Source organism: Phaethon lepturus, unplaced genomic scaffold (genome assembly GCF_000687285.1).
Source record: "Phaethon lepturus isolate BGI_N335 unplaced genomic scaffold, ASM68728v1 scaffold56542, whole genome shotgun sequence".
Classification (NCBI taxonomy): Eukaryota; Metazoa; Chordata; class Aves; order Phaethontiformes; family Phaethontidae; genus Phaethon; species Phaethon lepturus.
In genome coordinates, this window is record NW_010525260.1 from 1,568 (window position 1) to 18,676 (window position 17,109).

The 17,109-nt window shown below is 37.5% G+C and overlaps 1 protein-coding gene across 1 annotated transcript; it reads right to left on the bottom strand.

The window, feature by feature from the left end:
- Positions 1-2,464: 2,464 nt before the first annotated feature.
- LOC104614961 (tRNA (guanine(10)-N2)-methyltransferase homolog) lies at positions 2,465-17,001 on the bottom strand (the record flags this gene model as incomplete). The annotated part of the gene is made up of 6 exons (XM_010282666.1): positions 2,465-2,738; positions 10,229-10,349; positions 13,777-13,908; positions 14,624-14,696; positions 16,042-16,206; positions 16,889-17,001. Coding segments are annotated over 6 exons (736 nt in total), but the record flags the coding sequence as incomplete, so codon positions are not given.
- Between the last annotated feature and the right edge of the window lie 108 nt (positions 17,002-17,109).

Genomic DNA, 17,109 nt, shown 5'->3' on the forward strand with positions numbered 1-17,109 from the left:
TCTGTCAAACTTGTTCAAATTGGCCACTAATTTAAAAAAGTATTGGAGAGAGAAAAGCAGGTTGGGCACACAATTAACGCAGAGAAAATCTATTTCTGCTACTTTTCTGCTTCCTCTTCCCATAGATACGTGGGACGCCTGGCAGCTGGGACCACCACCAAGTGAAGGAATTCTGTGAAAAGAGGGGCTCTTGCCCTTCATTACCTCAACTAATAGCTTCCCACGGCAAGCGACAGCCTCTGCCCATATGACCTCGCAGCCGTTTTGAGCTCCTCCCTCCATCCAATTTGCTGCAGCGCAACAAAGCGCTCCAAAAATAACGTTTATTTTTCAAAACTGGAAAATGGAACAACCCCCCCCAAAGGAGAGAATGACAACGGCATGAGTTCAGTGCGGGCTTGTGAACTGACCCTCCCTGCCAGGGACAGGAAACTGGAACCTCACAGAAAGAGACTGAATGGAACCAGATCGAATGAAAGTGCCAGAAACCGCGGCCACCAATAGCCAAATCCTGCCGAAAGTATAAGTCACCCGCCTGTCAGTCCTTCACTAGAGCGAGCACAAGGACTGTGTCATGGTCTATAGCTATGAATGCCTCCACTTTGCAGGTCTGTGCATACAATAGGCTGGAGCATGCACATTAAGTGAGGAGAAATTTAGAGATCACAAGTATTTCCAAATGATAGCTTTAACGCCAGGGATCAGCAGATCTTGAACATCTGATTTCAATTCTAAACTATTTTTGATTAGCGGGTGTTGATGCAGTACCCCAACTACACTTACAGTTTCTGTTCAAAATGGTATTCTTCAGTAATGATAGAGCTGTTATGGATGAACTGCTAAACAGAGGCCGCACCACCGCTGCTGAATGGACTAAAAGTTGGACCAGGCAAAGGAGAAATAAACTAAATCATTCTCTTTGAATAGACAGAGCCAGATTTGCCACTACCTTACATCTTGTATAACCATTTAGATCTATGTAGGGTAACTTTTATGAAAATTAAGTTATAAATGCATAATAAATCCATCTAGAAAAATTCCATGCCTATGAAGAAAAGAAAGTAATTTTAATTTGTAAAGGAATAAAAGATGAATGCCAAACTGTAATGCTAAAACTGAAGTCAGAAGTTATATGAAGACAGGTTTTCAGAAGCAGTAATTTTTTGATGTAATATTTGAAAGTGATCAATTCAAATTCTGAGCTTTGATGTTGCTCCAAGTTTAGCCCAGAACAACTATTATACAGCTGACATTAAAAGTCCCAAAACAAACTGATTTATAATGGAAACACAGAAAATAAATCACTATTTCAGAACTTCCTAACACACCACAGATTAGATCCAGAAGGTCAGACAAAGTTGTCATTGAGTATTTGAGCTCTCCCTGCTGCAGCTGAGGACCACAACACATAGAAGAGCTAAGAATGAACTTGATCAGATATACATAATGACTCGTGCCTTCCTCAGTGGTTTTTTGAAGATGCAATTAAAAATTATAATCTACAAAGATTGCGACATGACCACAGTAAGTAACTTACAGCAAACCGAGAAGTAAGGCTTCCTCTGGCTGGAGCAAATAGATATGTTCACCAACGCCCTGCTGAAGAGTATTTGACCATATCTGACCACCAAAATGAGAAGAGCCATTAACATCCTGAATTAATGGGCCTAGTGGTTTTCAAATGAGGTATTTTCATGATGGACATGGTGTGGATTCAGCAAAGTTTGCCCTTTAACAAATACAGCTTCAATTTCAAAGATTTGATTAGGCTTAATACCATTAGGGAACCATTACTGATTTTATGCTGTTGTTACTGCTTTAACTATCAGTTTCTGAACCAAAAATTGCAGACAGTTGACTTGACCAAGATTCAAGGTTTAGGAATGCAAAAGCAAATCCAAGGTACAGATGAGCTTCAGATGTGGACAGGCTTCACAGGGTTTAACAGGCTCTCCAGAGTTTGTCAGGTCACATAGGATTGGGGGGGGGGGGGCCCCGCAGGTTGGGGGGGGGGGGCCCCGCGGGGATGAGGGTGGTGCGCACGTGCAGTTGTTTCTTTATGTTTTTTGTTTGCTTTAAGCACAGCTGGCCTCAGCCACAGCCATTGGAATTCATACGAGCAGTTATTGCATGCAACAATTAAAACAAACCTCACAACCATCTTTTCTGGTTTATTGTATACCATTTACAAAAAAACAAAACAAATTAAAATTATCTTCTTAATAAGCAATCCTTGATCACCACCACGTGTTTCTAAAACAGCCAGATGTTCACAGTTTAAGAAGCCAAATAATATTACTACTTTTTTGTGAATGTTAATGGTGAAAGAACAATAATAATGGTTTTAGTCAATCATCATTAGTACTTGAAAGTACAAATATAAATTAAACAAGACTCAAAAAAACTTGTACAATAAAATCAGCTATAAACAAAGCTAATTAAAAAGAACTGCGCTCAACCTGTGTTGTGGGTTTCATCTTGTTTTAAAATTAAAAGCAGTATTTATTTTTCTGAAGCATCCAAATGAATGTTCATATCCAGATGTCCTTACAAAGAAACACGATCTTCATTCTTTCCTCATTTTTTTAATCTGTTTATATTATATTTTACTTCTGATTGTCTTTTTCTTCCTTGGCAATCCTCTTTGTCACACCACTGAAATACTTCTCACGGAATGAATTGTGTCCCCTGTATGGCATATATTGACCATCCAACAAGTAAGAATTCTGATCTTGATCCTGCATGGTATCAAAACGCAAGCATTAGGTTTTACAGTAGTATGTCCAGCATGTATTGCCATTCGTTTTCCTCCAGACTTTTTCAGACAATTACAAGCAAAAGTAAAGTTGTTTGTTTTGTTTGGTTTTGGGGTTTTTTTTACAATTCAATGGCAAACATTTACGTCATTAGATTGATTAAAGAATTCCCAAAATAGAACGCTAAGGTTCCCATTAGGATTAACAACATGTGCATCCTACTGCAAAGTCTTAACATTTAACAGAAATGAAAATCCATATGCAATGGATTCTCATTTGACATTGATCAAATACAAGCTGTAAGCAGACAAGGGTTTTGGTTTTTTTTTGTTGGGTGGGGTTTTTTTTATGTACTCATTCAAATTTTCATTATTCTACTCTGCACAGAAAAATGATGCAAGTTGTCAGAACCAAACATTTGAAGTTCTAACAATGCTGCATCACTGGAAATATCTCAGCTAACATCACCAGAATCCCATCCTTGCATGAATAAATGAGAGCACAGGTACTATGCCACACAGACTTTTATAAAGGAAAATACAAAGATTACTTTCTGGAAAAAATATCATCTGGAAAATTCAATCACTCAGAGTTTCGTGGCAGGCAGATACAAACAGAAGAGGAACACAAATAACCTAAATGAGTTCCTACAGACACTGACATGCTATCAGAGGATTTTTTCCTGTATAGTATTCACACAGTTCTGAAAGTTAAAGTTGACACAGTAAATTCCTACACATAATACCTACTTGACATCAGCCAGGAGCATCGTTTAGAAAATTGGCCCATTTTATATACAAAGGTTTAGTTCATCATGTACTATGGCTTTATACAGTTAAGATACTTGTCAACTAATGTTATCAATACTCTAAGATAAACAATACATCGAACTTTAATCTGAGCGCTAAAGAAAACTGTGGCAACTTTTAAAAAACATTTAATACTTATGGTTCATGTCAGTTTATTATGCTCAATAGCAGGTCAGAACTGAGATAAACAGCCTTCACACAGGACAACTGAACTGTGCAAAGAGAAAATAAAAAAGAGCATATGACAGAACTAAACCTCTGTTCCACTAAATGTTTCTTATCAATACATCCTCATTACTTCAATTTTTTTCAGCAATGCAGCAACATACAGGTTGGTTCATTGCTTAAGATTCAGTTCAGGGTTATTTGTTCATATTTGAAAATGAGGTTACTGTTGAATGCTTTAGCATAAGTAGTAGGAACATGGAAGTAGATTTAAGTCAATATTTTCATACATTACAAAAGTATCACAATGCAAGGATGAACTCAACTGTAGTGAACAATCTCTCCCTTCAGCTGTTTTGTAACCTGTCTAGGCTTTCACCTATCAAGATCAATACTTCATCTTGCTTTGGATATCCTAATACGCATTCAAAAGGAGTGAAACAAAAGGTTTTTCAAGACAGCAAGATGCTTGTGTGCATATACAAGTGCCCTCTCCCGGACACAATGAGATATTCCTATGAAGTTTTCTCATCTGCTATCCTAGCAGATACCAGCAGCATGCCACTGGCTTAAATTAACTTGCTAAATGTTAAGTGCAATGTGGATATCTAACATGTAAAGCATGTACACCAGTAGCAACAAATTTCTATTCTATTTAAATACTGCAATGCTGGAAAATAGCAGGAGAAAATGACCTCAATAAATCCACTGCAGACACCGTACTATCTACTGTCTTTTGGTCACCTGTGTGAGACTGCCGTCTCTAAGACCATTCTCAGGTTGATAATCAACAGGCTTTTAACATGTCCATGAAAAGAAAAAAAAATCCCTATTGGCAGACAGGAAACAAGGAGGATTTAAGACATGCTCCTCTCACAGCCAGACTTTAATCACTTTTCCAGGTCTCTTATACAGGACCACTCTGAGGAAAAGAGCACTTATTCCTCCAAATCTGCACATCAGTAATCCTCCTTTGACCTAAACACACAATATATTTTTATACCTTTGGGATGTGTTTTAATGACAATTCTACATAATTTGCTTGTTTTGAGAAATGGACGGGATATTTGACCCTGGGAGATAATGATGTATAGGTCAATAGTATTTTAACATAAAAAATAATCCCTACAACTTCTAAGAGGTCACACATCTGTATACCACTCATCTTGATTCCTTAAGTAACAAAATGCTGATTCAGGGTGAAGGGAGGAAGGAAGAAAGGAACTACCCCCTCTACACCCAAGCTGGTTAGGGCAATGAGAGGATATGGTATGCAAGAGAACAAACTGCAACTTAAACACAGCTGTAATAGGAGCATCTGCATGCATCAAATGGAAAGAGGCTTGGTGCATCATTCCACAGCAGAATCCATTTTGTAAATCCAGGCCTCATCAAAAGCTATGCAAATCATTGCTTGCTAGATGAGAGGAGATCTGCAGTCAGGCACAGATTTCTTGGGAGAGCTTAAAAAGGAAGCTCCTGGCCCACATGACAATAATTCCAGCTTAAGAGCTTCCATTCTCTACCTCTCCCCTGTACAGACATGACTGCCCAATAAAGATGGTTATTGCTTTAAAGAAAAAGAACAAATTGGGAATTGCTTCTTAAAAAAGGGAAAAGAAAATAAGAAACCCTGAACTACCTGGAGATGCCACTCACTGTTGACATTCACTAGTCAAAACAGTTTTATGGGCAACACAGAATTGATCAAGGTAAAAGAAATTCTTGGATTCAGAGACCAACGATTTCTGAACAAATTCTAACCTTGGATATTTTATATCTACACGGGCAGCTGAATGAGTACAATCTGAACACGAGGAACGGGCTGCATTTAACTCCACATAGATGAGAACTTGTCACAAACTGTCTTCATGAAACAATTTGTTGTGACGGTTTTCACTAGAATTTGCCTGAGATCAGGCACCAACTCATTTCAGTAAAACCAGTCAAACACCCTCAGTTAAGCTCTATCTTGAGTAGCAGAAACCGGTAGAATACGCACTCTAAATATTTGGCAGGAGTGTTCTGCAGCAAGAGAAGATCTCGTATGGAGGGTGTCAGTGGCGGCGTCAACTCTCCCTCAAGTGCATTAACTGTCCAGTGCAGTTAATATGGCTGTTTTTTCCTTTCTCTTGCCACCTTTTTTTTTTTTAAGTTTAAATTTAGGTAATAGAGTTGAACCCCAGTGTTTTAAGGGAGATAGTCTCTTTTCTCCTCTTAACATGACACACAGGAAGAGGAATAAGGAGTACTGCTTGTGATGCACAGCTGCATCTAGGAGTGAGAATCTTTTTTCACTTGTTGCCTTTGAAACAACTGTACATAGTTTGCAAGGCATACAGTTTGTAACTGGTTATTCAACACAAAACAGCAAGACTGCCCATGAAATCATTTCCAAGACTGATCAGCAGCGATCAGCCTACTTGGCACTAAGTCAGCTCTTTCCCCGGTCTGCCAGGACTACCCAAGAAGACAAAAGACTATAAAAATCAGAGCTGAAGATGTTCATTAATCCCTGGTCATTCATTAGCATCATCCTTGGTTCTCACTTTGAATAATTTAAATTCTCAAAATAGTAGACTAATTGCAAACAACAGTTATCACATATAGCTTTTGCTCTGAAATGTTTTATGATGACTTCTGTGACAATTGAAAACCAACAAAGCTCTTGTCAAAGTGCATGCTACCAAACTGCTTTTAGCTAATTTGAGTTTTCAACTCGACACTTACTTGTTCTAAAGACAACACTAAAAAAGGTGTTATAGATCTCCAATAAATAATGAAAGAGGTGGAAGAAAGAGCAGGAAGCTTAAAGATAACAAGAAAGATTTGTTTTTCTTTAAATGTTGGCAAATACTAAGTGAAATTCTAAAGGTTTTTATGAGTCTAGCATGCCTCAGTTCAGCCTCAGGGTAACTACCCACTCTCAGTCTTTGTTTAAAAAAAGTCTTCCTAGCCTTATCACAGCTTCCTACCACTACATCTGGTGCTGGACAGTAGCTATAGAAACCACTGTACTAACATTACACAGCTATAAACAACACCAAGCAATTTCCAAATCAGAGACAACAGGGTCATATCCAGGAACAGACACTGCTAAATTCAGTAGGAAAAATTCTACACCAGTAAAGACTCCGGGGTGACCATGTGACATGGAAATGCTGGACCCATTCAGCATGGTGTATTTGTATGCCTGATGCTCTAGAGTCCTTTCATGGGCAGTCATGCTCAGAGTTTGTCCTTCAGTCAAGTTTTCTGTTTCATCTTGCTACATAATTGCTAGGTGTCTCTCTTAGCCCTTGTCAATTATAGATCTCCCAATATTTTTTTAAGAATTCCTGATCAGAAACTTCAGAACTAGGTAGCATTTACCAGCCAAATAGATACCATATATTTCTGCAAGACAGCCAGCAGAGGAATGAAACAAGTAATTTGGCAATAGCTGAAATAATTTAGCATAGGGAAATCAGCAAGTCTCAGAAAACAGAGCGCTAGACATACTGTTGTAAAGAATGGGAACACCAAACAACCCTACAGTTAAACACTGTTAGTAAGTCCACCCCTTCTGAAAATAGTTGGTTGATCACCAGATATAGATTCCTAAGAACCCTTGTGGTAATAATGCTGCAAGTTTTTATAGTCCAATTCTCCTGCTGATTAACCACTTACCAGTTATTTGACATTTAAGTAAAAAATAATTATGACAATTCAGATACAGGTGGCATAGATTGAGACCTTTCAGTCTTACACAGCTGTATTTTTTAATGCTTCTGAAAAATAAAATGGCACAATGGAAGATACATTTTCACTTGATTTAGGCTGGAAGAATTGGTTCAAACCTTCTCTAACCTAAAGCAAAAGCCTGGACTCTTATTAGATCACAGCTGACAGACATTACAACATGGATCTACTTGGCCAACAGCTTCTCATTCTTCCACTACCACTGTATTTCAGTTCTTGCGTATGAATGCCTACAGTCTTTGGAGAGCTGAACTTGTATTTTTAGTGCTTAGAAAAAACTCCCTTCACAGTTCAATGAGGATAGACTCACACGCAGCCCTGCCAATTAGAAAGTTTTTTTTCAGGTTTAGAGAGATACTAGGGAGATCCATATCTGTTTAATACCAGAAGAAGGGACACTAATGTCCATAGGAAAAAGTTACATATCAGGCTAGTAAGCTCTCACCTCATACCACTTCTGTTTTGTTCCTCTCCCATTCCACACTCCTGTTCTTCACTTCTCTAATTCTTCTGCTTTCAGAGTTTTAGAAGACTAGAAGTCACTAGCTTACTACTGCTAGCTGCCCTCTACAACAACTGCCTCATTCACTTTTATTATCAACACTATAATTTAAGACTGGAGAGAAGGGGAGTTACTACTGACCACCATGGCTGTCCAAAAAAAGCCTTAAATGTTAAAACACAAAAAACTCTCCTGTTCAAATTGTTCACATGCTGGAAAAGTCTATTCACATCAACACTGTGTGCAGTGAGAAATCTTTTCCAGTTGGCACGATTTCATCATAAACTTAAAAAGAACAGACTGGATGCTTACAAGACAGTGAGTTATATACCATCTTTTGTGATGTTTTTAATCCAACATTTATGATCTTCATGCTTATGATTAATTATGGTAGATCAATACTTCAACTAGACATATTCACTTTTTACATTCACTTTGGTCTCCTTCATATTAAAAACACAATGAAACTGCACCACCAATTTCACATTCAGTAACCGATTGAATATAACCTAGTTAAGAGTTTAGAGTGTTAATAATGAAATCATATTTGCTGTGAAATCTGCAATTCATTATTGGTAGCAAACACTGGGGAAACCAAAGGACTGCATAATGACACTACATGCTTTGTAAAACTTCTTAGCCACTTGTGAGTACTACAATAGGCTGAATTAAAAGGCATTTGTGAGTACCTGTTACAAACCAGTTCACTAAAGCTGACAGGAACTGTCTGGAAATATAAATGCTTGTATATTCCTAAAAATTGACTCTTTCATTTGGGAAAAAGAAAAATGGCCAAAATTCCAACTATTGAATTTTATGATCATATCTGGCGAGCCAGAAGTGTCCAATTCAAAGGTTGTTCAAGATATTAACACAGGAAAAAACATGTCCCAGGTAAGGGACACTGGGGTGGGGAACTCTTAGATAGTTAGACACCAAACAAGAAGATTCTAAACCAAGCAGGCATTAGCTAAGGAGTCAATACGTATTTTGTTATTTGGACAAGTTTTGCATCATCAGAAACAGTACAGGGGTTCTGGTATCCTTAAATTATCTAAAAGACATCTGGACTCATAAGTGTAAGCACCTGCACAGTTTTATCTAAGCAGTAAGCCTGCCAACTTGATTCAGGTGCTCAGAACTAAGCATTTCCAGACATGAACCTGTCAAAGCATGTACTGAAGAACACGTGATGCACAAAACAACAAATGATGAAAATCTATTCACAGAAGGATGGATACCTTTTTTTCATTAGAACATGTTATTCTACAGCACTGGCAATAATAAAATTCCTGCAGAAAACCTCCATGAACACCCCGAGACATACACTTTCATAATATACTCTCTTGGTTCACTGCTGGTGAAGTTGGCAGCTCTGGCTCTGAACTCCACATACAGTGTTTTAAAAAATTTCAGGTGTTGCCTGAGAAGCTCAGTCATCATTAGCATTATGAATGCAGTACTGAAACCCTGCGGCGTTATCAGTGCAAGCACCATGCAGACACAGCAGTCTGACTGTTCCTCCTGTCATTTAAAATAGCTCTTCCAACTGACAAGGAATGTACTTACCATTTGCATGTATTTTTCATGAAGAATTTGCTTCACTTTTGTTTAGCATCTCTCTTAACAGTATTAGGCGAAAGCAGCAGCAAGAACAGAAAGGAGACTTGAATGCAGTGTTCCCTGGTCTCAGCGCCTCGGGAGAGGCACTTTGTGTCCCCAACCAAAAAAAGCCAATGTGCTTCACTGTAGTTGTCACAGCTACACCATTATTTCAAAAGATAAAAAAGTACCACTCTAAAAATGAAGGAATAGAATTGAATATGGTTTACCTGTACTGCACAACCTACAAAGGCATTTAGTATTTACTTGGGCACCAAATAACACTGGAATCAATGGGAACTTAGGCACCTCTGTGGATGGGATTCAGAGTTCAGTTTCCCAAGAAAAGCATATGCAACTTTCACAAGTAACTGTAAGTTCAATGATCTGTTTCACACTATTAAGCAGCTTGCTCAGGATGAAAAGTTTATCAAAAACTGAGGAGAAAAAGGGAAAGACCAAAACCAGAATGGTCCCTTAAATCACCACCCAATTTATTTTAAAGAAATATGTGGCAATTTTACAAAAGCTTTAACTCTCATCATAAAAAACTCAAGTGTGATACAAATAAGGATCAAATGCTGAATAGCACAAAGCTTTCATGAATGCAATAGCTACCATTTTACACAATATAATAAAGAACTCAAGCTTACCTTGAATTCTTTCACCTTTTCCATGGTTATCAGGCGCCTTGATGTGTGGCTGGAAAGCATCTGCTCACAGTTGCTAATAAGTTTCAGGCACGGGTGGCGGGGAATAATCTCTTCTGTATATCTGGAAGAAATAAACACCCACAGAGCTGTAAGCTCATCAGCTGGGAGACTTGCATCTGAAACAAAATTCATACAGATTCTTCATCAAATGGTTTACACTAGAAAGTTGCTATACATTTTCATCTCGTTAAATAAATTCAGGTATTGGTGCTCCAGAGTTTTTACATCATATATACCAATCATCTCGTGACATAAAATGTATAGAATACATTAAAACCTCATCGTAAAGAGACAGCACCCCCCCCTCCCCCCGCTTCCTACATGTATTCACATGATGTTAATACATGCACACAGGCCTGCCTGTATAATTTTAAGTAGAAAACATCTCATCCAACCAGCAGTAACAACTTAGGCAATCAGGGGCTGTGATTTTAAAAATTTATTCCACAGTCAACATATATAAAGTTTCAGGAACAAGAGACTTAATGCTGGCTCTCTAAAAGGAGACCACTACACTTCAATTCCAAATCGTACTAAACAAGTTTAGACAGTGACATTCCTCGACTACAGAATTTGGTGTTACAAATGTATCACATTGTAATTGCTCTTTCTAAACTTCTTCCTTCCTGGGAAAAAAACAGAAAATCCATTATCTTTTAACATCAGATGGTAGTAACACTGGCTTGCAATTAAATCCTGTCTATAGAAGCAAGCGGTTACAGCGTTTTAAATGCCCCCATCTCATAAGCATATTATTTTCTATAGAAACAGCTTCCTCTAAATTGCTTTGAATCCTTTTATTCCTCCAAATGCTGAAAAATGAATTTTCTGATTTAAAAGCTTTGTATGGGATTATAGGAGCAAGAAGTATTGACCTAGCTAATAAGATAAATATGCGATCAGACATCCTTCCTATATACTGAAATATGTATCAGCCATTTAGTCTTAGTTTTTGTAATAAGCTTTCCTGTAATAGTTACTACAACATAATACAGAAAATGGTTTATGGTATTGTCAGTGACTATGATTTCATATAAAACGCTTGCTTTCATGATTCCCCAGTGCTTGAGGATGAGCAGACGTCAGACATTAAAATGCGGAACTAAAGAACCTTCACGCCTATCATGTGAACTTAAGAGATATAAAGGAGGAGCTTCCTATTTTTCCTGTAAAGAAGTGTATTTTTCTGAATGGACTTTACAGAGTAAATGTATTGTTCTGGGAGAAAGAGAAGTCAAATGCAACACAACTCAAAACAGAATCCATCTAGGTGCTGATGGAAATCTTGACACTTCTTAAAGATAATTGTGAGCTGTTCAACAAGACAATACCAAATACAGACTTGTAAATAGGTAAAAACCCAAACAGTACTGCCTCTCTGCATTGTTCCAAAACATCCAGATCACAAAACAACCCTTCAGTCACTTCTGATGTAGGAAATCAAGTCACTACTTCTGCATGAAGCACACGCTTTTGACAAAGGAGAATCAGATTAACTCTCAACTGTTTTTTTCTATTACACAAGACTTCTGATGCATCTAGTACCACCAAACTGCCTCTCTCCCTTACAAAGGTACGCACTGTGCCACAATATCTTAAAAGTTTCTCTTCACAACCATATAAAAGCCTGACTGCAAAGGAATTAAAAGAATTCAGACTCAACAATGATTTCAATGTCAGATTGAAAGAGTAAACTTTGGAGTGAGATGCTATCTTGCAGAGGGAGAGATCATTATCACTCTGTTAAAAAGCCTTGTCTGTTAACATTAATGCATATATTTCTACATTCCTTCAGGTAAAACTCAGAACATTATCAAGTAAGAAATATAGTAGCAGTGGTTTTAACAGACATCCATTTTAATCTAGTTTTGTTTTTAATTTAAGGTAATACACAAGGTCTCAACACATGAACCTGACGGCAGGTGTTGCCAAGGGCTATCTGATAGCACAGTATATTAGTAGACAGTATCTTATCTTCCCCCCACATAGTTGCTGTAATGCTTGTTCCTGTATTCACCACTACAGCTGAAAATAAAGTGACTATACTAACATGCTGTGCTAATATAGTGACTTAAGTATTTCAATCTTCATTGCATAGTCAATTCACAGTAGCATGTACAAATTTACTTTTTAACAGGCAACCCAACTAGAGCTTGACAGAGCTGACCTCCCCAAAACAGCAACTAAAGTAGAACCAGAACATGCAGTTCATAGTTACCTAAAGTTAAACACTTTATACTGCTGTACTGACAAAGCATGCTCTCACCAATGTTCCACAAGCAGACAAAAATCTCTGGTATCTTTACAAACAGAATAAACTCAGTAATTCCAAACAGAGTTTATTGATGTGGAAATCTAAGAATTCACAACCACACATGGTCTGTCAGGGTTAAGCATGCATAGACAGACATTTTTAACAATTAGCTATAACACTGTTAATGGCATTCATTGCTTTGTTTGTGAATAGTCTTACAAGAAAAAAGCTTAAGATACCAATTCTATCATTAAAATAAAAATGCAAGCTACTAAGTGCACAATTCTGTTACAGAAGTATGTTACAGAAATGGCTCCTCTTGATTTCCAAATTTTCTAAAAATCACATTCCGTGTGATAATTAAATGTAGGACTGTAATAAGCCATTTCCATGGTGAAACCACGGACAAAATACACTTCATGTATTAGTATAGTTTGACTGTACACAGAAACATACAACATTGTAGAAGCTACTTTCAGAGCACATCTACATCTCGAAGATACTTTGAAACAGCTACTGTACATCAACTCCCCACTTTACTATGTAAGAGTTTTGGAAAAAAAAAACCCAACACCAAAACCAACCAGAAAAAACCTCCCATCAAAACCTTATCTAAGAGATGCTGAAGGTATGCAAACAGATGTCTTTGCATTTAAATCCAGTTCTAATCCCAGGCTGCACTACTGAGCAGACAGCATCTCAGTCTCTGCTGGCCTCTCTCATCCTTAACAGGGCTGCTCCCCTACACTTCCTGCCTCTCACTGCCATCTCTTCGTCACTTGACTTTTGATTTCTCAGAAGAAAGCTAAATTGGTAGTGCCAAAACCCAAAGAGCCAAGAATGTTCTCTTAACAGGACCTTGTCATACGCCTCTATAAACTACTCTGGTAGAAACACATATTAATAAGAGCCTTGGTACTACTATCTTAGAAACCTATCTATACCTTGAAAGTTTGATTTTCTAAGCTTAAACCTCAACCTATTGGCCATGCATTTGCAAGGACATGTGAAGGCTTTTTTCTTTTTTTGGTAATAGACAGGACTTATCTTCACCCAAAAACCTTATTTCAAAATCTGCTTTCCCTCATATGAGACTTTAAAATATGAAGTCTGAACATCACTCTTAAGTGCTAGTAGTATGGAAGTTCCAGCTGTACTATGCCACAAAAGAAAACACAGTGAGAATGAAGCATCTGTTCTGACATACTACATACCAGAAATCAATAATACATACTCAGGCCTGTATATCGGCAGCCAGTAAACTAATCTTCCTCCCATCACCAGATACTCTGCTGCAAACTTCAATAGGTCAAAAAAGATGTCACTTAGATGATAATTTGATGAAACGAAGATGTGATTTTCTGTGCTAAACAAAAAAATTTACAAATGTAAATATAAAAGCACGGGAAACACCTGCATTTTTAATTAAAAAAAAAAACAGCACAACAAAATAGCACTATCTGAGATTTGCAAAACTACCTAGGACAATCCTTCTACTGTGAGGAATATGACTTCCCAAATTCCCCTGTTGGCTCTTTAGACTATCATCTGTAGTACTTGTGGAAGTCAAAGAATCACAAGCATGCTGGGAATAGTTATTTTGCACAACATCTTTCCTTAAGGGCAATTTAGAGTAAAAGGCAGAAGACAAGGAAGGCCAGGCAGTGCAGAAGCCACCTGTTATCTCTGAAGAGAGAGAAGCAGTGGAAATCCATGAGAGAAGGTTAAAATAAAATAGACGTATTACATACTAGACTGATTTTGCAGATTGCAGCAACTGAAGAGAACTTTCTGAGAACAGGAAACACAAGGTAATGGTGGCTCACAGAGTCGAGAAACAGTATTTGAAATCTGACCACATGCAAATGATAATCAGGGAGAACAAAACCAATATCAGGATTTCAGGAAGTGACACACTAGTTTTGTAAACAGAACAAAAAGGGCTTTTCTTCTTTAGTTGTTATCACTACCAATTTTTTTAAACTGCTGACAGCCAAAAAGAAGGAATAAAGATCCTAAAATTGTGACTCGGTTTCCATTAAGACATTTCTATTCTACAACAAACACGGCAGCTTACCTACCTTCTTTCAGCTGACTTAACCGTTTCCTTTTGCGAACCCATTCTGCGAGTAGCTTCTCTGATACCGTATGGTGCTATACAAAGCAAATGCATAATGCAGAGATGAGAACCTTACCCTTTGTCCAAATAACATACAATTATATTATACATACACAACAGTGCACAAACTGTGGCTTACACAAAGTTAAAAAAAGAAAAGCTTTTACAAAGTAAAGTTGGTAAGGGTAATTTCTTCAAGATTTATTAAAAGCTTCTTGCTCCAAAAGGTTACTTTAAAACTGTTTCAAAGAAAGCCCTTCAGCTGTAAAGGGCTTCTAGCAGCCTAAACATTTGCTACACTACAAAAGACAATGCTTTTCTGTTTTGTTCATGAAAAGATATTCCTTACATTTCCAATAGGTGACAAATAATCCCATCCTCTTTTGTTTGACAGACACAAACATCTCCCCTATAGCACTTAGCTCATCTTTTTCAAAATGAAATTGTATATATTGGATTTTCTTGCCAACACATTACACAAATAGTATTTCTCACACAGACAGATAAGAAGAGCCAGAGATGGCTGCTTCTCATACATTTTTGCACATTTCTAATAGCATAACATACTTATTTCATGTTCAACGAACAAGTTGTGACACAATTTGCAAACTTGGTTCTAAGTCATATTAATAGTCTACATTATCTTATGGCCAAACAGGCCAAATAAAAATTAGCAGGCAACACACAAAGAGAAGTCATACTCCCTATTCCTAATTAATATAAATGTATCATGGTAGGAGCCAGGAGTAGAGATCAGAAATTGCTGTATCAAGGTCTTTTATTTCTTCCCTTAGCCTCTACTCCCTCTCAGGCATGACAAATGGTGTTAAGTACATAGGTTTCTAAAAGAGTGGAGAATCCTTTCAAGCCGCTAGTGCTTCTAGTAGTTAAGTGTATCAGAAATGCATTAAAATTTCTCTTGGAAGCATTCCAATAAGCACTTAATGTAAGCCTCCAGAAGTCCATCAGAGTTGCATGGCAGACTCCAGTGTGTTGCAGATCAAGTCCTAACAGCAGCATGGACCATTATGATAAGAAGTCTCCGTGCATCAATAAAGTTACGCCTTTACTGAATGAGACTTCTTTGAAGGATGGTTTTCAGCCATATTGACTTCTACTGGCAATGGTAATATTCTCTCCATGGAAGAACGTATTATCTCCAGCTTTGTTACACATTTATAAATGTCCTTACAATAAATGCAGTCATGTCAAATGCATCTCCAATTTCCACAGTGCTGCCCACAACAGTCATCTTTTGTAATATGGAAACTGTAGGTCTGAGCACTCATCAAGACATTAAATCATGGTACATAGGCATAGACATAGGCAATAATCTCCTAGTCATCATTATTAGGCAACAAAAAGTATTAACAAACTTACGATCCGTAATGATTGCATCAAACAGCATCCCTTTTCGCCATATTGGTCTTGAAGAATCAGAAACCAGTGCGTCAAGGTAGTATTTCTCTAAACCATACTGTCGGAGATTAGCTCTGATATTTTCATCTGGCCCTCTCCATTTCTGGTTCTTTCTGCTCGCCTTGCCTGGTGGGGGTAAGGCATGGAACAGAAAAAAAACAGACTCAACAAATTATTTTGTAGGAAAAGCTTTCATATACTCTACCATTTATGTTAAAGAATTAAATGACACACACAAAGCAAGGATTTATCCCCTGCTTTATTGTACTCACCAACAGAGGTATTTGTGATAAATTTCACAACTAACAAGGAATAATGAAAATACATGAGAAACAGTTCTGCTGGCACTGTCTGTATAGGGTGTCACAGAATGCATTTATAAAAATGTTCCTTTCTAAGATGTTCACTTCAGACTATTGCTATCAGTCTGTCATAATCCTCTCCAATAAATCAGATATAATTCGCACTGCAGTTTTCAGAGAAGTAAGAATGGGATTAGACTTCCTGGGTTACGTTAAAAGAAAAGCTTCCTACATCACAGAATAAAGAAAGTGCACAGCTGTTGTCATTACTATTCAGAACTTCTGTTTTGATGTTCAGTATTCCTTTTATTAAATATTTCCTGCTTAAAAATTAAGAAAGTAGCTTAGCTACAATACATGTAAATTGGTCAATAAAAATAAGCATGACCAAATAAATCCTGTGAAGATTAATGTTGCTTTAAAATCCACTAAGTATCATCTGCTCTCATCAGTATTCTTAAATTCCAGACAGTAAGATTTCAGTGTTTCAAGAAGAGGTAACATACCTAATCCATGGATTGTGTTGTAATCTATATCAGTACCACACACATATGCTCCAAAGTGCGCTGAGGAGATAAGAAGGCCACCTATAAAGGGGAGAGAAGGTGAAAAGTATAAACTGTGGTCATAAATATTAACTGTGTTAGGACTATGTTAGGATTTTTTGCTCAGGAACTTCAGGAGTTTACACAATAGCACACTAGACCCAAAGCTAGACCCAAGGCGG